At 51.7% G+C, this 27,000-nt stretch overlaps 1 protein-coding gene across 9 annotated transcripts in view; it reads right to left on the bottom strand.

Moving 5' to 3' along the window:
• Positions 1-27,000, bottom strand: part of CLEC16A (C-type lectin domain containing 16A) — a 240,646-nt gene that overhangs the window by 61,900 nt on the left and 151,746 nt on the right. For 8 of the 9 annotated variants that reach the window (XR_014236203.1, XM_082362953.1, XM_082362954.1 and 5 more), the window contains exons 19-21: positions 25,794-25,945; positions 23,459-23,663; positions 21,587-21,751 (exon numbers count right to left, since the gene is read on the bottom strand). Coding sequence is in view for 8 of the 9 variants with exons in the window: in XM_082362953.1 (XP_082219079.1) it covers positions 21,587-21,751; positions 23,459-23,663; positions 25,794-25,945 (522 nt within the window). In the remaining variant the exon portion in view is untranslated. Of the gene's footprint in view, positions 1-19,556; positions 20,645-21,586; positions 21,752-23,458; positions 23,664-25,793; positions 25,946-27,000 lie in introns of those variants that run through there. The other variant, XM_082362955.1, reaches the window with a different exon arrangement.

Here is a 27,000-nt window from a genome sequence, read left to right as displayed (position 1 = left end):
AAGAGAAAGAGAATAAAAAACAGAGAAAACACAGATAAGAAGTAAACTGAAATATTAGTGATGGTTTTTTCTGGGGTGGAGGGACCATGGTGATTTCTTCTTCTTGTAGCCTTACAGTTTCCATTGACAATTTTCTACATGCATGCGTTAATGCCACAAATGCATACAAGGGGCCTGCAGCAACAGCGGACACATGACTGGTTCCATCCATTCCTGTCATTGCCAGCTCATCCCCAGGGCCCTGGTGACCTTACGGGGCTGAGTCCCACTCTCCCTGACTCACTGCCACCACCACCCCCTTTTGCTCGTGCTCCGCTTGGCCGCCACACCTCCATCGCCATGAAATACGGCCCCTTCCCGGGGCGCTGCTCACACACTTGCCACTTTGATTCATCAGCTCTCTTACTCTCTCTGTCCTTTATTTTTCTTTGGCCTTTGACTGCTTTTTGGGAGTTTATCATATTGAACTTTTATCCCTTTCCAGGAAACCCTATTCTTTTTTTCTTCCCTTTCACAATTAATAAATAATCGTAAGAGCACTTCTTTGGACAGAAGCACATCCTGCCTCCTAAACAGAACTGCTGGAGCGTCTCTTTTGGGGCCCCTCCGGGCCTGTGAAGGGCACATCACCTGTCACTAGAAGGAGAGCATTTTGGTCCATCACTGCCATGCGTGGGGGGCGGGTGCCAACAGTGTTTTCAGTACCTGAGCTGCGCTCCATCCTACAAGACCGCTGTGCTTTCACAGCTATCCTCAGAGAAGGGACGGGAGGATGGAGTACCGGGCTGGGCGGTCTAAGTGCCAGGGTATGGACAGGGAAACAGAGGTAAGGCATCCGAGTGCGAGTGCGGGCTTTGGAAACAGACATGTTCAAGTCCCAACCCTGGGATGCTGACCTCCTGTGGAGCCTTGAGCCTTGGATTCCCTGAGTACAATATGGAGGAAAATAATCCCTACCTCATGCATTGCTGTGAGGATTAAATGAGAAGAATACATACAACCATGCTTGGCATAGGGGCTGATTATATAATAACTGCTCAGTTAACAGGAGCTGGCATTATTAAGTCACAGCACTAGGCATGGCTCTGAGCCAGGGCTCCAGACCCCCTCGCCAGTTTCAACCACACAAAAAAGAGGAGCACAACTAGCCCTAAGCATCTCCAAGAAATAACGTGGGACACTTAGGATCAAATTTTAGAAGTCACTGGAGTGAGCTGGAAAGAGTGGCTGACATGTCATCTACCAACACCAGGAAGTGACCTGCAGCGACCTGCAGGTAGCATTCACCTGTTTTCTGTCTCGGATCCACAACGCAAATGAACCCGTGCTACTTCAGAGGTTTTCAACAAATGCTTGCAGCAGTGATTCTAATACCTACTTTCTTTCCCAGAAGTCATGATTCTGAGGTCAGACCACAATCAACAGAGATTTCTGGAAAGGTATGAAATGCAAACTTATCTCATAATTTACAGGAAAGGGAACAGGAGTCTATTTTACCAGCAAGAACAGAGTCATTTCTTCAAAGTCAAAAAGAAATGGAAAAAAGGCAAATTTTAGGGAAGAGGAAGGGTGCCAGGTGAGACTGGATTGCATGAAGGTTTCCAAATTATTCCAGAATGTTTTGTGGGTTCCAATTTCTTTTTTCACAGTTGGATTGCTTTAAGGAAAATGTTGCATAAATCGGACTGTTTTATAATTAAATGGGACACAAATGAGATAATCTGGTCGTCAGAAAAAGATGACAGCTTTGTGACAGTCCTACTAGTTTAGAACTGGTTTTAAAAATACAACACCTCTATTGAGGTATAACTCACATAACTGTATAATCTATACATTTAAAGGTATAATCCAATGGTTTTTAGTCCATTCAGAGTTATGCAGCCATCACTACAATCAATTTTAGAACATTTTCATCCCCTGTGTAACTAGCTGTGAATTAACTTGGGGGTTACAAACACATGTATCCCCGACTATGCTGAATGAGCCCATCATCTGGCCTTTTCAAGAAACTCCCACTCCAGATTCTGCCATCTGTTCTGTGAGTAGTATAAAACATTTCATTCTTCACGTCAGGCCTGGCGCCAAGAACTATCCCTTCCAACAGAATTCATCAGAAAAATGTCCTAGGTCCAGTTTCTCCTTCCTCTTCACTAACGAGGGGAGAAGAGCTGGGCTGTTGCTGGGGGCCTGGGGCTAAACACCTTCCTGGGAAGCAGGACCGAGGTCTCGGGCCCCACTTATGTGGCCAGGGTGGAAACTGATCACAAAGGGGAATTGTGTGTCCAGCCAAACTGGCGGCAGGTGTCACATGGACAGTGATGTTTTTATTCGTTGAGGATCTGGGCAGTCTGTGCGCCCAGGCATCAGTGGCTCTCCCATCTGTGTGGGCTCCTGTCTGGGATGCATTCCTGCCCTCAGGAACCCTGTCCAGGTCAGATCTCTCTGTTGCACACTGTCCCAGCTCTTGGCCGGTCCCTTCAGGGCCCCAATCACGGTCAGCATTTCTGGACTATCTATGACATCCACAGGGCCTGGGAGCTCCAAAGGGACAGATCTGTTTTGCTCACCCCCGAGTCCACAGCGAACAATGTCTAGCATGTAAAGGTGTACTGAAGACTTGTTGGCTCCATCCATCCATCCATCCATCCATCGATCCATTGATCCATTGATCCATTGATCCACGCATCCATCCATCCATCCATCCATCCATCCATGTATCCATCCATCCACCCAATGCTTTCTAAGCAACACCTATATGCCTCTCGGTACATCTCTAGGAGCTGAGCATTTAGCAGTAAACAAAACAGTGTCTGCCGTCTTGGAGCTTACAGTTCAATAATGGGATGGGACGGGATTGTGGGGGGGTGGTGGGCAGACAATGAAGAAACAGAAACTGTTGGGAGGGAATGAGTGCGACGAAGAGAGTTAAGCCGGGCAGGGGGCGTCTGGAGGGCTGGGAGTGGGGCACAGGATGGTCAGGGAAGACCCCTCGGAGATAGCGAGGTCTGAGGAATGAGACAGAGGACAGAGCCGGGCAGGTACCTGGGACGACAGTGTTCTAAGCAGAGGCCAACCCAGTGCAGGTGCTGCAAGGCAGAGGCATGTGGCACAGTGGAGGCTCAGCTGAGGCCCCTGTGGCTGCCGTGGAACGGCCAGGGGACAGTGGGAAGAGGCAAGGTCAGTCTTAGGAGCAGCAGAGGGAGCAGACTGTGTGGGACCTCGGGAGCCACTGTGAGGAATTTGGCTTTCGTCCTGAGTAAAATGGGAGACAGTGACGGATTTAAGCAGAAGACACACATGACCTGACTTACACCTGAAAAGGATCTCTCTAGCTACGGTGCTGAGAATACCAAATTGGCCATGGAGAGAAGCAGCACGACGGATTTTGAAGGCCAAGGTCAGGAGGCAGCAAACAACCTCGGGAAGGCCAAATCCCCAAATCAGGCAATGGGCCTGGTTTTATAAGTGAAGTGTGGCTGGTATGAGGCCCCGCCTGCTCATTTGCATATTGTCCTGCGAGGCTGCAGGTGGAGCCTCGTTCTGACAGACATCACACGCCCCTTTAGGAAAAGTCAGTGAACCCCTGGCCTAGGATATGGGGTGCAGTGGTGAGAGGGGACTGGATTGGGGCTGCACTTCCCAGACAGCGCTTGGGGCTGGGTGAGCTCTGGCCCTGGAATGGACAAGTGGTTTGGTCTCCAGCTGCTCTACGTGAAGACGTGTTTTCGGCTGCATCTTCCTTCCAGCTAAGTGTGGGTCATGGGATCCCGTGGGCAGCCCAGCCTGGGGCCGGCCCCTGGGGACGGCTATTTGTGGTCATCTAGTGGGTGGCCTTTAGCCCCCCTGCTTGAAGCCCATCAGTGCTTCCCTGGGCCCTCTGATGAAGTCCAGGACGGTCGACAGGCACAGGGGGTCATGCCTGCGTGGGCTAGTCTCCTGCCGCCTCCTGCCTGCATGGCTCAGGCTGCTTGCAGGATGCACATGCACACCATGGTTTTCACAGCCTGGGTACTGCCGCCTGCCCGGGACGCCCCACATTTAACCTAGCCCATCCGTCAAGACCTCCCTCAGGAGCCCTCCTTGCCCTCCAGTTCTGGGAGGGCCGGCGCCCCTGTCCTGGGCTCCCACACCATCATGCATGACCAGACTATGTAGCAAGAGTGGGTAAGGTGTCGTCTTCCTCAGGACACTGTGAACTCCCTGAGGGCAGGGTCTGTCTAGAACCTTCCACTCCCCAGTCTTGGCAGAGCGTGGCGCAGGGCAGTGCTCATAAGGTTTCCCGAAAGTGGGACAAGTTTGAAGAACTGTCCTCTCCTGAAACTGGGCCCAGGGTATTGAATACATCCTGCTCCTATACCAGACCCCCTGGTTCCCCCAAACTCGCTAAGCGGCAGCTGCTCTGATGGAGGAGAGCTCCTGACTGAGCACCCCGCAGCCTGCCAAGCTGTCAATCCATCTCTAGGCGACCACCGAGGCTGCTGGTCCATGGAGAAGGGACCTCGGTCATGCTGGGCCCCGTGTCGTGCAAGCCCATGGTAGGTGCTCGGTGAACATTTGAGGGTTAAAGGAATGACAATCAGGACACAGCATTTGACCCCAGTGGTCACCCAGAACCCTCTTGTAAAGCCACCTAAGAGGAATTCGTCTCTGATCGTGTTCTCAAGACTGGGTGGACATTTGAACGAGCCAGGGCGAGTCACCAAACACAGTGACCCTCGTCTCACTGTTTTACCTGGGCTGCACTGGGCACGGACACTGGGGCTTCTCAAATGCTCTCCAAGGCGATTCTAGAAACACGTAGCCAGGGTGGAGGGCACAGGGGTAGACTGGCTTGGGCCAGGGCCTCAGGAGGGAGAAGATCTTGCCTGGGCTGGGACTCCACGCTTCCACAAGGGCTATGCCTCTGCCCCAGGCACCGTGGGGGCAGTGCCTGTGTGCCTCTCCAGCTGAGCGTAGGGGTTCTAGTCGACTGACTTCCTGATCACCTAGCTGGCCACCCCACGGAAGCTGCGGAGGTACAGGATCGTGGAAGGACAAGCCCACGTGCCTGGAGGACCAAGGAGCTGACCCGAAGGCTGTGCTGAGCTCAGGAGGCCCCATGACCCCGGTGGCGGTGGGAGAATGAGGCCACTCTCTAGCCTGAGGCTGGGGGGATGCCCTGGGAAGCTGGACAGTGCGCTCGGCCCCCTCGGCTTCTCGGGCACGGCACCGCTGTCCCTCGTTTGGATGCGGTTCCTGACGGAGATTCAGGGACGTGCTTACTCTAAGATGGATGAAGTGAGGTGGAGAGTCAATCAACTGAGTGGTCTGCTGAGAAAGTGCCACATGCTGGGGACAGGAGACACTTTCAAGGCACAGTTTTGAGCTTCCGGCTGTTTGCAGATTTGAGGTCAATAACTTAGAAGGAATTCTCCTCCAGTGGGCTTGTTAGTTATGGGGCTCTGAGCCTTCTGGCAGGCCCCTGAGCCATGTCAGTAATAACAAAGGATAGGGAAGAAGAGTAAAAACGAGAACATAGAGAGGCAGGCTATGAGCTGGAGTCAGAGTCAGGCAGAGGTAGGATGGACACCTGTGCGGCTGACTCGCTGTGCAAATCCAGGTAAGTTACTTACCCACCCTGAGCCTCAGAAAACCTCAAATGCAAAATGAACACGTGCCTACCTCTCCCCAGGAGGTTCTGAAGGTGAGATAATGAATCCGTGAACATGCGTGGAACAGACCTTGAAGCACAGAAGGTGGACCATTGATGGGGAGCCAGGGGAGCCTGCCCCCCTCACTCTGTGGCTCAGTCCCTTCCTGACTCGGGGCCCCCGCACATGCTGTTCCTGCCTGGAACACCCTCTTAGCTCCCCATCCAGTATGTCCAATGAAACCTTCCACTGTCAACATGCACCACCTACTCAGGGAAGGCTTCCCCGATCCCCATTAGAGAAGGCCAGGTTCCCCATTATCAACCAGTTATTTACTGGTAGGATTCTATGAATGACGCCTACTATTCTTGTAAGATTGCAAGCTCCATGTGGCAGGGCCACACATGTCTTGTTTGCTCATGGCTGTCACCTCAAACCCAAGCACAGCACCTGGCACACAGTGGGTGCTCGATAAATGTTTGTAGAACAAAGGAATGAATGAAAAGGTGAATTCTACTGCTTTCCCCAAAACCCACCCATCTTTGTGGCTTCATGAAGGCAAAGAGCTAAAGAAGTCCCCAGACTCACATTGCTGCAGGGCTTGACTATATTCTGCCAGCCCCAGAACTTTCCAGAAGGTTTCTAAATGTATCCTTGACCAGCAGACCTTAAATTTCTGCTGCAGAGGCTTCTGCGCTTGGCTGGTGCACCAGCATTTTCCATTGCAGGTCAGCACCTTATTATATACCTTTTAAAGAGTTCTGGCTGAGAGCCAGCCCGGGCTACAAAAAGTAGGAGAAAAAGCTGTTGATACATCACACCTATTGGGCAAATGTCAGCTGGCTTGAGGAGACCCAGACAACCACTTAGTGCTGCCAGCCAAGCACAAGCATCTCAGGCCTGATTTATCAGCAAGCTCTGACAGGTGTGCTCAGAAAACCCTTCTTGGCCCAGTAGTGAAAACTGGAGCTCAGGAACCACGTGTGAGGGGACATCACGTGTGAGTTGAGATCATGGTGTCTCAGCTTCCAACTGTGACTCTTGGAGGGTGAGGCCAAGAATTTCTTCAGGTCCCCAAGCCCTGAGCAGGATCCCTGGACACTGGACTGAGCAGACTGTGGGGTGAGGTGGCCTTGGAGTGACCGACACCACCATGTAGTCACCGTGTGACTTAACCTCGGGGCCTCAGCCGCCTCACCTGTTAGGTGGGGGTGGTACAGGGCCTTCCCCCGCAGGCTGCCATGACCCCTGAGTGTGGAGACACCTAGCCTGAGGCTAGCAACGTGGCGAGCCTCAAGAAACCCTCTTCAGTGCTGCCCGAGCCGCTGAGACATTTCAACCTCGGAACGTCTCAGGGGGGCAGAGGTCCAAGCACATTACTGCTTCTTGGAGGTGTGAGCTGGCTGGTCACCTCGCCTCTCCGGCCTCAGTTTCTCCATCTCCCCCTCCTCGTAGTGTTACTGAGATCACGAGTGGGAAATGCTCTGCCAACCCTGAGGTGCTACGTGACGTGCGGGGAGAGCCCCAGCCTCAGGAGCAGGTCTGTCACAACCTGGCAAGCTGTACCCAAACCCATCACCGACCATGCTAGCTAAGGGTGTACCCCTGCCCGCCTGGCTCCAGGTTCCTGGGTGGACCCCAACGGCCCCCGCACCGCTGTCTCCAATCCACTCCCCACCCAGCAGCCACGCAAGCGCAGACAGACACCAATCAGGCGCAGCCTTCCCCGGACCGCTCAGTATGAAATCCACACGCCCTCCCCAGGCCGGCCCCGTCCCACCTCGGCCACCTGCTCCCCTACCCACGCACCTTACTTCCTGCGTTCCAGCGCATGGGTCCTGTAGGCAACACCCCTGTGGTGAGACTGCCCCCATGATCTCTAGTACAACGGTCACCCCATTTCTATGTGTGCTCCCCACATGGCCGTCGGCCGCAGGAGGTGCTGGAAGAGTGCATGCCGCCTACGGGGGCTCCTTCTTTGGTGGCTCTATCAGGGCAGCTGCCCAGAGGTGCCCTTGCCTGGCAGAGCCTGAGGGCACTGGGGAGATTACATGCAAGCTCCCTGTGGAGCGGCCTGGAGGAGCTGGGCCAGCTGCCCTGCGAGGGGAGGGGGGCGGGCTGCTTGAGCCCTCTGGCTCCCCCCCGCCCCTCAACAAGCAGTTGTTGAGATACTGGGACAGCGTGAGGCACCCACAGGGCTGAGCTGCCCCAGCGAGGCAGGTCCTATCATCAGCCCCATTTGACAGAAGAGGAGACTGAGGCTCAGGGGCCTTACGGAACTTCCTGACATCACACAGCTGTTGATGGGCAGGTACCGAGTTAAACCCAGATGGGCCGACTCCAGGACGTGTGCCCCTGACTTCCTTGTGGCAAGGCCTCCCTGGCAGGGACGTGGCAGGTTTGAACAGCATGGTGGCACACACCGGTGCCCAAATGCTGGTATCCTTTAAGTGGCTTGAGGCCAGCAGCTTCCTGTGGGTGTCCCAGCTGGCATGGAGGGCCCCTCGGCTGACCCAGTGGGGCCAGGAGTCAGTACAGGGTGGTTTCTGCATTTGCTGTCTGCTCAGGGTGGAGTGAAGAGATCAGAGAGGGGACGATGAGCGGGCCGCAGCCTCCCCCAGGCCCGGGCACTATTACAGGGCACTAGGATGCTGCTCTGAGCGGGTGGACATCTCCCTTGGGCATCGGGCAGGAAATCTGGCACACACACACAAAGCGTTTATCCAAAACACCCGAGGTTTTATAAATGTCAACTATTTCAGAACATTCTCCAGTTTACTAAGAGTGGGGGGACGGGGGGCGGTTTAGGGGAGGCTCATTCCATCACATTGACAGGGACCTGCTCGATTCAAGAAGCTGGAGGGTGCATGGGACCCAGCACCTGAGGCCCAACCGTAGCTGATGAAGTCAACACACTCAGAAAGCCACAACAAAGGGCAGCTTTACCCCAGAAGCACCACAGAGGCTTCAAGTCAACTTAGCAGGAAAGGAAAGAACACCGAGCACGAGATAATCTCTTTCTCAGGAAGCAGGCAGAAGCATTATAAAGAGCAGGCGTCGGAAACCAGGCTCAGTCTCTCTGGGACACGGGGCAAGGGACTCTGATTTTGACTTCTGCTTGCCCATCTGCAAAAGTGGGATTAGTCACAGGACAGTTTTCACATATTTACCTCCTGATTTTCTGTAAAGCAACTGGCCTAGTGCCTAGCACATAGCTGGCATTCAATAAAAGGGACTTTTATCCTGGGGCCTTAAAAAAAACCTGTGACGCTAGAAGTACGTACCACATACACCACGCACCTGAATTTTTATAAACTCACAAATATTTTGGGGGAGTCACTGCAAAGCACAGTCTGAGCTTAGTATTTCACACAGTTAAAGTGTCTACTCTCAAATCATATTGTAAGGATGCAGCTTTCAAGGACCTGAGTTCACAGCAGGCAGAGACAGGGACAGAGTAAAACAATTCATCAGCCCCAATTTGATGGGCTTTGGAATGTTTTTGTGATTACTCTGGGGCTTAAAGGAAGTAGGCTGGTTAAGTGTGAAAGATGTCACAAAACAGCCATTCCCGTTATGCTGGGATTAATACTGACTTCTGGCCCTTTGGGGATTTGAGATGTTAAAAAAAAAAATTGTGTGTGTGTTTTCGGAGAAAAGCACACTTATACAAAATGCCATGGCTGGACAGCCTACAAATAAAGGAAGCTGTATTTCAGTCATGGGATGCTGGCTACAGACAGAGAAGCATCCCAGAGAGCTGGATCCTCAGCAGGGTGCCAGGAGGTAGGGGCAGACCCCCATGGTGGCTCTGTCCTGCCACCACACTCTGTCTGCGACAACAAGCCATGGGTGCGCTGGCCCTTGGAGACCCCTGGCAGCCCCTGGGAACTTTTCCAATCATCACAGCTCCTGAAGGCCTTCTGGATAGAAAAACATCCACAAGTAATGAGGATTTTCCTGGGTCAGAAGTTGGGCCATCAAAATGCCCTTGTTAAATACACAGAGAACATTCCCAGAGAAACTGAGGCTCCTTGATATTTTGCCTGAAACTAGCCCTGTGGCCCTCCACCCACCCACTTCACTGGTCACCAAATCCTGTTAGTTCCACGGCCTACATATTTCTGGACTCGCTTCATGTTTCTTACCCCAGGGAAATCCTTGTGCAAGGGGCCAGGGAGGCGCTCCTATTTGCTGAAGACAAAAAATTGGCCACAACCTGAACATCCATCAATGGGAGACTGGCTAAATAAACAACAGTTTGCCCACATGACAGACTGCTCCGCAGCAGTCAAAAATGAATGAGGGCACTCTTATGAACTCACATAAAACAAATGCAAGACATAATGCTGAGTGAAAATAGCATTCATTTAGGTTAAAAAAAAAAAAAAGACAATATAATACTATAGTACAAGTATAGTATGTAAATGCCCTGAAAAGGTATCGAAGGATATATACCAAGCTGAGGAAGAGGGTACCTCTGTGGAGACTTGTTCTCATCCATAAGATGGGCACAGCCTCAAACTGCACCGGTGGTGAGCGCCAAGGGAGGGTGCTTCGCTCCTTTCTGGCACCCCCGTCTCCCCTGCCCTTCCAACTCCAGTCAATCAAAACCCAAGCCTCCCGACTCATCACTCCTCTTCCTTAGTCCCTTCCCTGTTGCTTCCAGGATAAACGTACAACCCTTCAGCAGGGCCGGAAGCCCTTCACCATCTGACCCCGCCTAGCTTTCCAGGCTGTGTCTAATCACATCTCACGGCCGTGACATCAAATGTTACCTGCTCCCTCAAGCCTTCGCACGTGTTATCCCCACCATGCCCGCCTCTCTGCTCTGCACGACCTGTTTATAAGTCCTTCTCCCTGATCTGGTCCTCTTTATATGTAGCTCTGCACAGCATTTATTTACTTCACGAGAGACCTCAGAAAGATCCTCCCTTTCCCGACCCTAGTTAGAGTATGCATCATGTAACTTCCTTGGAATTTTTAAAGTCCTTAAAAAAAAAAATGCCAGTTCTTCCCTCACCTGCCCCCCGCCCCCAATTCCTTCTCTCCTGGTGGTCTCCTACCCTGGCCCCTAGGAGCTGCCATGCTTTGAGGGGGCCGTCTAGGGCACAGAGGAGAGGACATGTGGAAGACCCAATGACTTAGGCCTCTGTGAACCTGTGAGTGCTATAATTGTGTCCCGTCCCCACCTTCTGTTTTGGCTCTTCTCCCGCTTTGCAGGTCCTCATGAATTAACAACTCTCCTTCCAGCCGTCTGTACACTAAGCAATGCCGTTTACTTGGCATCTCATCCTCTCAGATCTCAAGGTGGGCACTATGACTGATTCTTGGGAAGTGGTACAGTGGTTCTCAAACCCTGTTCCAGGGGGAACCCTGGGGTTCCTTGAGCAAGTCGGGAGATATTTTAAGACAAAAAAAAAAAGCTCAAATCAAATCAAAGGGGTCTTTTTCCAATTCAGAGATAAAATTAAGGGCTAGAATTTTCTCAGTTTCTGAGTTTTATCCCACAAACGAGCCTTCGATCCTTAGCATTTGTAATCACTTGTCTGCTAATGATAACTTGCAGTTAATAAAACAAATGACTCAGCAGCAAAAAAGAAACATCAATAGGAAAAGGCTTGGAAAGTTTCTTCAAATAACTTTATGGACTGTCCCTTTAGACGCAGAGACTTGCATCCACAGAATACAGTCACGTTCTCTGCTGGTTTCTGTGCTCCTGGAACGGGAGACAGCGATAGTTCCCAGGGTTCCTGAAGCACACCTGATCCTCAGGTGTTCTGCCACCAGATAATCTTCAGGACTGAAGACACAGGGGTTCGTGGAGTGGGAAGCCGACGGGCCAGGTGCTCCCCTTCTCTGAGCTCCGGTTTCCTGGTTAGCACACTGAGGAAAGGCGCCAGCCCCCCAGGGCTGTTGCGAGGCTCAGTGGGAACTGCCCGGCTCAGGCAGGCGTGGAGTCAATGATGGCAGCCAGTGTCAGGGGTGCACGGGTATGTGCTGGGCCCGGGGCTGCAGGGGACATGTCTCTGTTCGTCTCTGGCCCTGGCTCTGCCTCTAGAGCTGTGGGACCTCAGGCAAATCATGTGACCAGAATTCTCATGGCCCTTCTGCAGGGGAAAGGAAATTCTGCCCTGGTGTTTTATCAGCACCTGATAAAAGCCTTTCTGAAATGAGCAAATCTGTACAACTGCGGGGTGTTTTTTTTTTGGTTGTTATTTACAGCAGGAGGGGCCCCTGGATTATTAAGTTTGTGCAAACTGATTTAACGTGTAGAAAGGGAACTTATCATTTGGGGTCCCAAGGGTCAGCCTTGACTAATAACAACAACCATAAAAAATACTGAGATAACCTTTACTGCACGCTGCACAAGGGGAGGCGATTGTTCCAGGCACTGATGGGAATTAACTCATTTTATGCTCACGGGAGCTTAATGAGCTAGGTGACATTTCCATCCTCACTTTTATTTCCTTTTTAATTGTGGTAAAATACACATAACATAAAATGTACCACCTTAACTATTATTTAGCGCACAGTTCAGTCGTGTTAAGTACATTCACACTGCTAAGAATCATCCCCATTTTTTATGTGAATAAACAGGCCCAGAGGGGTGACTAACTGGCCCAAGGCCACGTAACGAGGATGAGGTGGAGCCAGGACTTGAACCTGACAGTCTGCTCCAGGGCTGTGCTAAGCCACCTCCTTCGCTGACTCTCACCTGGGCAAGCACTGCTGCTGAGAAAAGAAACCCCACAAAAGATGAACAGAAAGAACAATGGGGCAGGACACCGGACAGTCTATCCTTTCTATCTTTTCTTGGTACTTTTCCATCTTTCCAATTGTTCTGCAATTAACGTACTTCACTTATACTAAGAAGTCCAGAGTCGAGAAGTGACAGGAGCTGCGTTCTGGGGGCGGGGACAGGCATGCACACGAGTAGCTGTGCCGCTTGCTCTGGAACACACCTGCCTGTCCTGTGCTGCCAGCGAGGCTGCCCCGTGTGGGCCTGCCCGAGCCCACAGAACAATCCAAGGTGTAGCCAAGGTCAAATGGCAGCATGAAGCTGGGGTTTTGGTCTCTTCCCACACCCCACTGCCTGGGCTCCCAAGCTTTTCTCTGCCGGCAACCCACTCCCTGATGCACCGTCATTGCCAGAAGGCTCCAGGGCACTCAGCTGCTTCAGCGTCAGAGGTGGGTAATGACCTCGACAAGTGAAGCAACACTCAATTCTTCGGAACTCTTTTCTCCTCCCAGCCACCGCGTCCCCGTAAAAGCCTGTCTGGAGCACGATGGCTGGCTCTGCCTACTGAGCGCTCGTTTCACAAGAGGGCTCCTCAGACAAGTGCTGGTGTGTCTACTGGGAAAGTGTCTTTGGAGGGTGCACGTTTCAGGGGGAAACACTGGGGGCCCTGGTTTGGGAACGTGGTTCCTGCCAAGGCCTGCGTGCTCCCAGCCTGACAGTATCCTCAGGCTCTCTCTTCACGGCTGACCTGGGGACTCCGAGATGCAGCCTGGCAAGCAGGAACCCCATGGACTCAGCTCAGCCACTTGAAGGCTGATCTCTTAGACACAATTGCCAGACAGCTTTGAAAGAAGTACAAATCCTGCTACTTTTGCTCAGGCAGGATTCTGAAATCTCGTTTCTGCTTTTTGTTCGTGAAAGACCAGGAACAAATTTGTACGAGGATGGCCTTCGAGTGACCCTGACCCCTAGCCTGGTTCGGAAGCGGCGGCTCTGGGAGAAGAGTGTCTTTCTGCATCACAGCTTTGCAGGTTTGTCCCTGATCCAGTGGAGGCGGGCTTGGAGCGGGAGGACTCGGGAGCAGGTGTGTCACACAGAAGACAGGGATGCAGAGCGCTCTGCCTGGGCCAGGGCCACCCAAGAGTCCCCTCTCTCCTCAGGTTCTGTCCTACCAACCTCTCACGTGGCAGAGCCGTCAGGTGGAGCTGCTCAGCCATCACCAAGCCAGCCTTGAAGCAAATGGTCTTCAGAGGCAGGAAGTGGAGGTAGGGATCTTGGCCACCCGTGGGAGCTCTGTGGGCTTGGTCTGAGCCTCAGTTTCCTACCTGTACAGCAGAGCAAGTGATACTCGCTTTCAGAGCTGTGCGGAGGATAGAATTAATGTATACAAAGTGCCCGGCACAGTTAATTCTTCCAGTCAAACTGTACCCCACACTTCCAGAAATAGATGACTTTTCTGTCCGAAACATGCTGAGGGTTGGAGCCAGCAATGTGGTTTTGCCCGATACCACTGAGGCCGCGGGTGGGGAGAAGTCACTTCGGGAGCATCAAAACTGAGTCAGGAATGAAAGGGACTGGAGGTGGTGGCAGTGGGGGCTCAGGGTGTGACCTGGGCAGGCCTGCGTTCAAAGCCTTGCTGCGGACGGGTATCGGGTGTGTGTGACCTTGGGTGGGTGGCTTCCTCGTATGTAGAAGAGGAAAATGGTAAAACCTTCCTTCTGAGGCAGATCAAATAAGAACCCTGCATAAAGTGCTTAGCAGCTCTATATATTTTGCTTTAAATAAAAAAAACAAAGGCCTCGGGGGTCAGATTCAAGTTTCTGTAACTCACCAACCCAGTGGCCCGAGGCTCTGACCAGGGAGCTGGGGGCTGGGAGGGGTTAACATGGGGCTAGGGAGACTGGAGGGAGGTGGGGGGGAGGGCGCTCCTTCCCATGTGACTCCAGAAAGGGTATTTCTTCCCCTTGGGCGAGCTGGTAGGAGAGAGCTGGCTCCAGTTTTATAATCGGAAACAAGAAAAATAACAGGCCTAAAAAATTAGTTTCTGGAGAACACTGCCATGAGATGACATTAGCACCTAGTATGTTCTCCGCAGGGGAGAAGTCAGAACTGAGGTCTATGAATTAAACATCGATTTTTTTTTCTCCCTGTCTTTTTTTTTTTTCCCCCCCCCCGGATGTCAGTCGAGGCTTTGTGGTCAGCTGGGCTGGCTCTCCGTGCACTGTAATCTTGCATTCTTTCTCAGTTACTCAGCTGCCAAAGGCTGGCTCTGGAACCGCACTGCCTTTCCACAGAACTATTTAGTGTTCTGGGTCAGTGACTGATAAGGCCGCTTTGTTTGTCTTTGACAAAGATCACACCTATGGAAAGCACAGCACTGGCCCTCGTGCTCAGTGATTCCGATGTTTGCCCAGAGACAGATGGCGCCCTGAATCCAGTGGGATAAGAAGTGAGGGAAGCTCACTCTCCCTCTGGCACCCCGAGCCCCAACCGACTGGGGCCGGAGCCAGACCCAGGTGCGAGCGAGGCAAGTCACAGTCTGCTGGGAACAATTCACCTGTCCGAGCCTCCAGCTACCAATCCACGTCCCCACCCGCCTTCGACAGTCACTGAGCACCTGCTCGCTCATTAAGTGTCAGCCATTGAGGGCAGGACGAACAGGGCCCCAGAACCTTCTATCCTAGCACAGGGCAGTGATGCAGACGAGAAGACAAGTGGGCAACTTCAGTGAAAGGTGAGGGCTCTGAAGACTGTGGGAAAGCAGCTCCTCAAAAAGTTAAATTCCTATTCAACCCAGCAATTCCACTCCTAGGTAGATGGCCCAAAAGGCCGAACGTTGGTGTTCAAACAAAAACTCATACACACACACTCGTAGCGGCACTATTCACATTGGCTAAAAGGTGGAGACAACCCCCATGGCCACCAACAGGTGCAAGAATGGATAAATCAAAGGAGGTCTATCCACACAATGGGCTGTTATTCGGCCATGAAAAGGGATGAAGCTCTGACATATGCCACAATGCGGATGAACCTCCAAAACATCATGCTAAGTTAAAGAAGGCAGAAACAAAAGGTCACACATTGTAGGGTTTGTATGAAATATCCAGAAGAGATAAATCCAGAGACAGAGTGGATGAGTGAGTGCCAGAAGCCTGGGGGGAGAGGGGATGGGGAGTGACGGCTTAGTGGGTACAGGGTTGATTGGGGCTGAGGAAAATGTTTTGGAACTAGTAGAGGGGATGGTGGCACAAGACTGTTAAGGTACTAAATGCCACTGAGTTGTATACTGTCAAATGGTTAATTTTACGCTCTATGAATTCCACCTCAATTGAAAAACTAAAACCCAGCTGCTGCACAGAGGGGGACTGGGGTGGGTGGGGCCCCTGGGGAGGCCTCCGAAGAGGAATGTGAGCGGAGCCCTGAACGCTGAGAAGGCACCAGCCTCACAGAGGGTTTCAGGTTCCAGCCAGAGGGCAGCGCGAGGACAGAGGTCCTGAATAGGACGCGCCTGGCCCTCGCAAGGTGCAGACAGAAAGCCAATGGGGATGAAATGCTGGGTTGTTTTATTATCTGCAAAGAGAGCCCAGGACAGAGAAGAGAGAGGAGCTGATTGTGGAAAGGGGGCAGGGGCCAGACTGCAACAGGACTATCCTGAACAGGGTAGAGCGCAGTGAAAGAGGCAGACCGTCCCTTCCCTGGAGCTAAAAGGCTGGTGGGGGGCAGCTGATTGTCCTCAGCTGGGGAAGGGTCACTTTTTTTAAACATGTCGCTGAGCCCCCGTCAGTGAGGGCCAGTGGGTGTCAACCTGCTTGGCTGTCCCACTCCGATCCCCGTAACATGCTGGGTTCTAGAGCCCTTCTGTTTGGGTAAGAATTAGGAAGGGCCTGGGTAGGACCCGAGCCAGAGGACGGTGGTGTTCTGTCACCAGCCCTCCCACCCCCAGGTGAACGCCTGTGAGCAGCCTCTGGGCCAGAAGGAGCCCAGAAGGGGTCAGGGAGGCCAGAGCCCCGGCCCGTGGACTGGAGCCCACTGCCCCCTGATGCCCAGGGTTAATTCCGGGAACAGCCTCTGCTCTGGGGTCTGCTGGTCCATGGGTGTTCATGGGAAGACTGCACTGTGGGCTAGTTTTCAACACCCCGCCCTGCCTTGGCAGATTCTGGCAATCAGCTGTCAACGTGGGTCAGTGGAACGGATCCTCGAGGGCACCAACCATGGAGCGCCGCACCTCAAAGCCGGACTCTAGACCCGGCCGCGCCTGCCCGCCAGACACGCTGGTCACTGCTGACCCTTCCCTCCCCAGCCATGCGCACACTGGCCTCTGCCCTCGTGGAGCTGAACATTCCATGGGGGCGAGAGCCATAAACATAAAACCGGCCAATAAACAGAATTTGTGGTTTCTTTCCAAGCCAAATGGAAGAAGAAAAATACACCAAAGTGGCTAGTCGCCTATTAGTCCTGATTTATATTCTACTTTAATATCTCTTCCAAGGAAATGAAAGGTATATTTTCATCAAATATAATCATGTATAGCTTGGAAAGGGGGAGACAAATGGCTCTGTGACAATTACCTGGACCTGCAGATAAAACTGGAAGATGTGTCACAGTAGAGCTGCCTCTTCCCGCAGTCTCCTGGAGGCAGGTGGCCAGCACTGTTTCTTCCCCTGTGAACTGTTACCAGGCAAGAGCAAGGATCCCACCCGGCCTGGGATGTTGCAACAGTGTGGCCTATGGCAAGGGACACAGAGCAATACCCGGATGGCGGCTACGGGTGCCACAGCATCGGAGGCCAACCTGGGCCAGGCTTCCGATGACCCCTCCAGCAAACTCTGAGTAAGGTGAGCGCGGTGAAACTGAAGTGCAACCAACCCAAGTCTTATCACCTGGGTGCCCGGGATGCACATCTCACTCACTTTGGTGACAGGAGTTAAGCCGAGGAATGCTGCTGAAGATCTGGGGGCCGCCGTTCCCTCGTGTTCCCTTGTCAAAGTGCCGCAGCCTAAACCACCCAACGTCTGGGGCCCCTGCGGGAATTGCTCGTCTCCCTGGTGTCCGCACAGGGAGAAGGCATCTGGCAGGATCTGCTCTGAGGCTGTGCGGAGAATAAGAACAAAGCCTCACTCCTTACTCAGTGAAGACTGAATGAAGGTACCGTGCTAGGGGCTGCGGTACAGCGGTGAAGGGGACACTCCAGGTCCCCGTGGAAGTGACCCTCTCCATGGGGGAGGAAGGTACACAAATACGTCTGCCAGGTACGGAGCCCCAGGGCCATGGAGAACATAAACCAGGCTAACGTGATGCGGGGGGCTGGGGGTGGGGATGGGGATCAGGAAAGGCCTCTCTGAGCAGGTGGCGTGCAGACTGAAGCCTGAGTGATTGGCAGGAAGTAGCCACACACAGATCTAGGGAAGAACATTCAATGCAAAGGCCCTGGGGCAGGAGAGGGCACAGTGAGTTAGGGTAGTGGTTCTCAAAGCATGGTCTGGGGAACCCTGGGGGGCCTCCCAGGGTCAGAACTTTCATAAAAATAATGTCGGCATTTTCCTTTTACACTCATTCTCCCAGGAGTACACAGAGGAGTCTTCCAGAGCCCACGCTCTCACAACAGGTTGAAAGCAGAAGCAGATACGAGAATTCAGCTGTCTTCTATTAAGCCAGATATTAAAGAGACTTGAAAAAATATAAAATATTAACTTTTTCTGTTTTGGAAAACACTTATTGTTCATAAAGAACTATGTTATTGGGCTTCCCTGGTGGCGCAGTGGTTGAGAATCTGCCTGCCAATGCAGGGGACACAGGTTCGAGCCCTGGTCTGGGAAGATCCCACATGCCACGGAGCAACTGGGCCCGTGAGCCACAACTACTGAGCCTGCGCGTCTGGAGCCTGTGCTCCGCAACAAGAGAGGCCGCGATAATGAGAGGCTCGCGCACCGAGAGGAAGACTGGCCCCCGCTTGCCGCAACTAGAGAAAGCCCTCGCACAGAAACGAAGACCCAACACAGCCATAAATAAATAAATAAATAAACCCAAAGTTAAAAAAAAAAAAAAAGAACTATGTTATTTATGTTTGCATAGGATGGGTTATTATTATTTTTTAAATGAGTAAGTAAATATTTAAAGTATTTCTCAGTTTTAATTTCTAATACCTGAAATATCAATAAACATAATCCATACACACTGAAGCTCTGTGAATTCCTCAATACCTTTCAAAGAGTATGAAGGGTCCTGGGACTTCCCTGGCGGTCCAGTGGTTAGGACTCCTGAGCTTCCATTGCAGGGGGCGTGGGTTCGATCCCTGGTGGGGGAATTAAGATCCCACATGCCATGCGGCCAAAAAAAAAGAAGGAATCCTGAGGCCAACACCTTGAGAAGCGCTGACTTGGAGGAGCAGCAGTGGTGGTACAGCCGGGGCAGGGGACAGCATGAAGGCGGGGGGCTGCGCCTGAGAGGCCGGCTGGGGCCCATCCCACAACGATCACACAAGGTCAGAACGAGAGATCTGGATTTTGTTTCGGGCGCAACGGGAAGCTTACTGGAGGGCTACAGGCAGGGGCATGATGTGATCTGACTTATGTTCTAGAAAGATGCCTCTGGCTGCATGGAAGGGAGGGAACAAGGCTGGAAGCCAGGGAATGCCGCTGATGCCGCTGCCACGATCTAGGAAGAGATGCTGGTGGCGGGGGAAGACGGCGGGGTGTGTTCTGGAGGCAGAGCAGCCCCGTGGGTGTGGGAGAGCAAAGGGAAAACGAACGATGACCTCAAGATGCTGGGCATCTGCGGGGCCAAATCTGAGCTAGCAGGTGGCGAGAAGCGGGGCGGGGGGGGGGTGTTCCCTTCCCTCTCTCGAGTCATGCTAAGGCTCGCTCTTCAGGTCACATCTCTGGCCCAGGCGAGGACAGGGGGGCAGCGAGGCCTCTTCACCCAAGGCCCCAGAGCAGCCGCCCTCGGGGGCACAGCTGAGAGAATGTCCCCACCGCCAGGGGCTGTCGGGGGAGAGACACTGCCAAGGGGTGGATGGCTGCGTTCAGGCGCCGCCTTTGACTTCCACAGTCCCAACTGGCCCAGTTTCATGTATCCCGACCCTGGGACCAGCAAGAAGACATTGAGCATTCCAGCTGTGCCCCCCCGCGCCCCCCCCCCACGGTGAGGCAGCAGGCCCGGGCCACTCTCGGCAGGGCGACACCCCCAGCACTGGATAACCTCACTCTTCCCCTGGAGCCCAGGCGGGATGGGAGAAGTAAGTAATTGCAAAGCCTTCTGCAAACGGAGGGGTGGCTATGCAGAGGCCGAAGAACGTGACATCCGGCTCTGTTTATTAATTTACACTTGCCTTGTTCCAAAGATGGGGGAGCGGAAACAAGGACCAAGCTTTTCTCCTTAACCCATTAGTTCCTGAGCTCAGAGAAGCCCTGATGACCCTAAAGAACTGATTTCTTAAGTAATATAATCTTAAATGTCAATTATATTTCAATTTAAAAAATTACGAAGCGGTGCTTATACAAATGTTATAATAAAATTACAACTGTGTGTTAAACAAAAAAAAAAAGGAAGAAAGAAATGATTTCTTACCAGGCCAGTGTGTATTTAGTTAACCTAGACTCATGGTCATCATTTATATTTACTTAGCAACCATCTCTACAGGGCAGAAAGCAATCTGGAGAATTTTTAACAAAGAAGCCTCCAGACCCCCGAGCAGGCAGAATCATCTCATATTTCATGGCTGAAAACAGAGGCAGGGCTACAATCAGTCTTGTAGCCTAAGACTAGATTTAAGAATGAAAGCGGTTGCAGGCAGTGGGTGGCAGCGTGAACTGGCGCACTTTTTCCAGAGTGCATGTTGGGACTACATATATTAAGATGAAAAAACCTCCCCTTTGACTCGGCAGATCCACCGCTGGGAATTTATCCCATAGACATGTGAGATTTGCACACTTACACAAAGATACCCCGAGGAGGTTCACTTTGACAATGGAAGAGCAAGACACTGGAAACGACTCAAATGTCCATCAGTACAAAATGTTATAAAAGACTTTTTTGTTCCGTCCATATGATAAAATACCACACAACAGTGAATGAGCGTTAGGTCGATTTACATGTGCTTACACGTAACACTGACTTGTCAGTAAGTGAAAACAGCAAGATGTAGAATCACACATATGGTATAACCCCGGGTGTAAAAACAGACAAGCAAAACATTTCTGGAAGGAAATGCAAGAAACTGTTAACCATGGTCACTTCTGGGGCCAAGTAGTCTTATTTTTCATTTTATCATGTCCTGTTTGGGTTTAAAGAAATCATATGCTTATAGTATATACTATATTTCTGAAATGAATTAATCAAATCAAAGAATGAAATCAGAGTGAATCATGGGGTGGAGGGGAAACAGGGATCCTGGTTTGGGTCAGGTTCTTTTCACTGGATTTTGTTCTTAAATGGGTAACTGCTTTTGAAAACATTTTGCCACATTTGCAATTGAGGTTCCAAGCCCTAACTGCGGAGGAGTGAAGTTGCAGGGGACAGCTTGGCCAGTTTTCTTTAGTTTTGTAACCAAGGGCAAGGTTCTCTTTTGAGCGGTTGGGATGCATATGGATTTACTTAAAGCAGACGTGTCAGAACAGGAACGGGGAGCCTGCCAGCCCTTCTGGAGAACCAGTACTTTCAGCTTCACCAGGCGACCTTGAACTTTCTAGTCATGCTTCTCTTTTGGAGAGGCGGGGAGGAAAGTTAGAGATGCGCTTCGGGGAAAGTGGGAAGAGAGGCTCCCGAAAGAAGAGAGTGGCAGCCGCCCCGGGGGCAGCGGGACCTTCTTCTGAAGTCTCACTTCTTCAGGGGCTTAAACAGGAACTGCACGCACTAGCTCTTTCTAGTCATCCTACATGGAGGAAATGACTCTCCCACAACCTCGTTACTAATAATCTAAAGTATTTCCAAGAAACTTCCAAGACATTTTCAGTTTTAATTCTGAGAAGTTCTTCCACACCCTCAAACAAATCTCTGGAAAACCAAACCCCGGCAGCAGAACACCAAAGAGAAAGCCAAGATTTCTTTCTGGGGCTTGTGTTTAATCTTGTGCTGCACTTTGATAAGTTCTAAGAAACTGGGTTTCTGAGATGGGAAGGAAAGCCTACACAGGCTCCAGACAGAGAAGGTCCTGGAACCACCACTCTCCCGCTCCCCGGAGGGGACAGGAGGTGGCACAGGGTGGGGGCCGGCTTACCTGGCACCTTGTCCACTGACGCGAACACAGAGCGCTGTACCGTGGGGTCGCTGCTGCCCCGGCGGCACTGGTCGTAGAAGCGGAAAGGCAGGTGCTGGGTGGAGGATGAGCTGAGACCAAACCCCAGGACTTCAGTTGTCGGCTGGATCGGGAGGTCCAGGAGGGCTGCGTTCAAACAAACCCGTGGTTCAAGCTCAGCACGTGCGTGGGATGGGAGCGTAGGCGACGAGACTTTGGGTGGCGCGACTGTAGCAGGTGTGGCCACAGCCCTGCCAGGCACATCCCTCGGACAATGCCAAGCAGACAGCCGGCAGCCTCGAGCTGGGGAGACCAGCGTGACACCAAGGGTCCCGCCTAAGGCTCATAACACAAGCAGTGCCTAGAGAGTGGTTCAGAGATGAATGCCAGGCCCATCTTCACCTCGGATTCTTGGCTTCCATACACAAAAGACCCTACCAAGGCTTAGCCTTGGGTACAGTTTCAGACCCCAAAGCAAACGGGGCCAATTCTGCTGTGAAAGTTCACAAATCTATGCGTGTGGGGAAGAGTGTGTGAGCGAGAACTTACACGCACGTGTGCCTGTGTACTTATGAGTGTGTGTGTCTCTGTTGCTGTCCTCTCTTCCACGCAGAAATCTCACGATACAGCAATTTGGAGGGGCTTTTTAAAATCAATTTGAGAAATACCCAAGGCGTTAGTTCTAACAGCCACTTTATGGCATAATTCTCAATTTTCAAATGAAATATTTAGCCGTCATGCCAGCTGTGAGAAATTGCTTTACATTAAAAAAAAAAAAAACCCTCTGGAAATAAATCTTAAGAGAAAGGACTGAATGATTTAAGTCACTTTGCACATTACAAAATGCTTCTGTAATGATTTTGGAGGCCAAGTTTCAGCTAAGTGAGAAATAAGATGAGGACTATATGGGATGCAGGCCTGCGCAAATCAACGGGGCACGTGCAGGAAATGACTGAGTTCGCAATATCCAGAAACCCCGCCCTCCAAGTGTTCATTTTTAGGTGACCCCTCGAGAACACTCCCCTTCTCCCCCAGAGGACTGGAAAGCCTCCCAGTGACCACACCAGAACGACCACTGGTGCTTGAGCTGAAAGGCACTGGTTTCTTGTGAAAGGCTGTTCGTGATTTTAGGAGTTGACAGAACGCCTTTTCCCCGAGGAGGACGCTGTGCCTTCCACCCTGATGAAGGGAATGCCCTCATTTCAGTGCCTTCACTTCTAAGAACGCTGGGGCCTTCCTGACACTGGGCGGTGTAGGGCCGCCTCACAGATTCACCACAGTCCCTGTGCAGTGTGAAACGACACTTCCGATTCCAGTGCTGGGTCACGGGCCCCTCACCAGGCAGGGCTGCCTCTCATGAGAGCTGGGAACGGAGAGGAGGAAGGGATGGGCTTTAGTGTAGGAAGTTCTGCGTTTGGGTTCTGCCAACTAACTGCCTGCGTGGCTGTGGGCAAGTCACTGAGCCTCAGTTTACTCTTCTGTAAGATGGGCAGAATAGGCCCTACTCAGCTCAAGGGTTGTTTTAAGGGTCAGAGGTGGCAGAGGAACGTCGAAGCGCTTTGCAGAGATACGCTAGAGAACGTCCGTGTGCAGGAGGGAGAACCGTCGTCCCACACTGACGGCTGCCTCTTGCTTGGGAGGGAGGGCTTGCCTCTTCCAAGCAGCCCTAGACTTGTAGAAATCAAACACTCAGGGTTCTCCATTCTCTCACCAAAACACAACTCATTCCTGAACCGTACGTTTCCTCTTCTAGAGGAGTCACAAGGTTCTTAAGGTCAATGTGAGAGCCATGTTGATGGCCTGCGGCAGCTGCTGCCCCGCTGCCGAGAGGACACCTGCCGGGGCTGCACTCACCAGCTATTCTCTGCATCTTCATGCGTCTCGCCTGGATGCGGCCCTTGGCCAGGCGCTGCTTGGCGATGATGCAGCGGATGTGGTCCGAGAAGACGAAGGTGGCCTGCAGGATGGGGAAGGGCTTGGAATGGGGGCTGGATGCAGGCTTGTGGATGGTGATATTCAGGGCGCGGCTGTCGTCCTCCACGCCGGTCACCTGCATGTCCTGTGGGGGGAGGAGGCCAAAGAAAGGGTGTCTGTTAGGTTCAGGGGGAAGGTAGCTGCTCGGAAGCTCTGGATTCACGTCTCATCTAGAATGAGGTCCCCCAGATTGAACTTTGCTTTTGCTCTGGAGGAGACCATCAGCCCCCCAAGTCTGAGAGAGTCAAGGATGGGCACAAACCAGGCCAGGCCTGGCGGGAAGCGACGGGGTGGGAAGCACAGAGAGCTCAAGTGGCTGATGCTGGCTGTGGTGGCCGGTTCCGTCCCCGCGAGGACTTGAGGCAGCTAGTAAACACACGGGACACCAGCCTCTTCATGGGGCTTCAGGGAGCCCAACAAACTCCCAACAATTCTTGCTTCGGAGAACTAGAGATAACAAACCCAAGTTCCTAGCCCTTTCCGGTGTGATCTCCTCCAGCGTAACAATTCCTTCCTTGCTTCTCTTAAGAAGGGGGCATCCTTAGCTCCCATATGTATGTCTCTGACAAATTCCTGGTCCCTAAAGGAAATAGCTAACTCCGAGAAAGGAATAGGGGAGGACCACTTAGCAGACGTTTGAAGAAAGTTACACTTGAAAGGTAGAGGAGAACTCACGTACAGCAAGTATCCTCAGGACAAATCCAATCTAAAACCTCAGATTGGATTCTGTGCAAAGAATTTGCTTCCCACTAAGTGAGGTCTGAGATAAAAGCAGGAGACAGGAGACAGACATGAAAGTCAGAAAGGTGGGGAAAATGTTGAAAAGGCTCATGAAGCAAGACGGATACTGTTCACGGGCATTCAATCTGGCACAAAATGTTGCAGTGGGGATTAGATGAGATATTACGCTTTTAAGACACAGAGAGAGGCTGGCCCGTAATAATGGCCTGACGAATAAGAGCTACTGGAAGACAACCAAAAGAAAAGGTTTATGTGGCTTTCATTGTCTGAGGGACGACATGTGTTAATCCTTTGAGGGAGAAAAACACTTTCCTGACACTAAATTCTAAAGGAAATTGATCATAAACCTAGATAAATAAGAAGCACTAAGTCACCTAATGGACAGTCTCGTACGTGGAAGTCTTTTTCTAAATGAGAGGTTCTTCAGATAGCTGCTTCTCACATCACCTTCTGTAAAAGACCTTTTTTAAATGGAAAGATCTTGAAAAAGAGAAGGCTGGGAAATGGTTGCAACAGCACCCTCAAACACGTGGGTGGTCCTCCTGGGGAGTGGGTCGCCCTGGAGAGGTGGATGTGGGTCGCCCCGGCAAGGCCTTGCCAGCAAACAGGACTGCCCAGCAAGGAAACGGACTCAGCGCAGGGCAAGTCAGGGCCCAGGGGTCTGGCGGGGGTGACGGTGGGGGAGGGCGTGCGCTGGAGGCTGTTTTCAACTCATTTGGTTCCACGGTTCGTTCGACCAACTAGCTGGCATTAGTCACCCATCATTTAGACAAACATTGAGAAAACCCACGCTCCAGCTTGACGTTTGGCAGTTTAGAGCCCAGGCCTGCTGGAGAGGTGGAGGACACAGGAACGTCCATAAATCAGCAGTGGCAACAATCATTCTAGAGGGGAAATAGGCACAGACCAACTTCTTGGTGTCTGCCCTAGGGAAACGCTGGCCCAAGTGCACAAGGAAGTCAGGACAATTCTGTTCACGGCAGCACCGTCTGTAAAGGTGAAAAGCTGGAAGCAGCCACAGGGTGCGGGCTAACTCTGCCTTGGTGTGTGGTCAGGCAGCAGTTAAAAGAACACCAGTAAGTCTGCAGAGACTAACACAGTCAGTTCTCCAAAACTTTCGCTGAGTGAAAAAAGCAAAGTTTACAATACATTCAAGGTGACAGTATAAAAAATACACACACACACACACACCCCCCTTCCAACTATATGTTGTACAATTTTTAAAAACAGTACATGTAGTTACAGTCATACACGTATTCGGCAAAGCACCGTATCTGATAATGGACGAGAGGAGTCAGAATTGGGTTTTGGTCAAAGGGGACCTGGCTCTTATCTGTGAGGTATTCTAACTTTTGTCAATGATAATCTGTTCACGTGGCCCTTACGTCATTAGAACTTGACCGTAAAGATGACACTTTTGTGGGTGTTTGTACAGCCAACCGAGAACAGCTTCCGGAGCTCTCGGCCATCGTACCTGCAGAAGGCCTGCGAACTTGACCACTCCCCAGCCCAGCCTGGACACGTCAGGCTCCACCAAGCTCATCTGGTAAATGTCGACAGCCAGGAACCGCTGGAGCATGCTGCCGTCCTTGGTGATCACCGTGCACGCGATCAGGTCGCTGTTGTCTGTGGTAGAGGGGGACAGAGCAGAGTGAGGCGCGGCCCGCTGCCCAGCTTGACAGACACGCTCCAGCTGACTTGTGTTCTGCCGGGCAGTGCAGCTTGGCCCCGGACCCTGGGCTGGAAGTCACACACACCTGGGTCTGAGTCCCTCCTCCAAGTCATGCTGGGCAACTTACTGTACCTCTCTGGGCTTCAGATTCCTCAGCTGAAAAATGGGGATCACGCCCCTCCCACTCAAAGCACTGTTTGTGAGGACCAACTCAGATAAAGTACATAAAGCATCAGTACAATGTTAGCTGTGGATTAGGCACTGCACCTGCAGCTAAAAAAATAACCAACAAATCCAGAATCCCAGTAACATTTCAGTGCTTCCCTGCAGGCGTTGGTGGTTTACACCTGTGATGGTGTTCACCTAGATTAAGTGAAGACAGGAAAGGAAGAGCCCCTCGCTCGGTTATAGAATCACCAAGACCTCAGTTTGGTGTCTGACAACTTAGAGCCGAGCTCTACACTAGATGATGCGCGATCTGGGGCAAGGCACTTGGCCTCTCTAAACCACGGTTTCCCATCTGTAAAATGGGAATAATGTCCCCTATCTTGAGATGTCTGATGCCTTAAAATGAGAACAGGTAGGTAAAGCATTTAGCAGGGGGTCCTCAGCTTATGCTTGGTCCCTTCTCTTAGCTGGAAGTTACTCCCAGATTTGAGGTCTAATTTACTGCCTGTCCTTGATGGCTTTGAAATTACCAGAGTAACGCAGGACCATTAAATCTACAGTCTGCTTTGAGTTCCCTCCAGTGAAACCCTCTGTAACATGTTTTAAAAGAAACAGCTGAACCAGGAAACAACCTAAATGCCCCCAAATAGGGGAACCACTTGAGTATGATTTTTTTCCCATCATATGGAAAATTATATACCCATTTAAAAATTATGTTTAACCAAACTGTGAACTGTGGTTACCAATGGGGAGGGAAGTGAGAACTGGGGTGGGCGGGAGAGTGTGTGTGTGTGTGTGTATGTGTGTGTGTGGTATCAACAGGAGAACTTTAATTTTTGCC

This window comes from Balaenoptera borealis, assembly GCF_965194805.1.
Source record: "Balaenoptera borealis genome assembly, chromosome: 16".
Lineage (NCBI taxonomy): Eukaryota > Metazoa > Chordata > Mammalia > Artiodactyla > Balaenopteridae > Balaenoptera > Balaenoptera borealis.
Note: the sequence above shows the minus strand (reverse complement) of the source record. Positions and strands in the feature narration are given on the sequence as shown.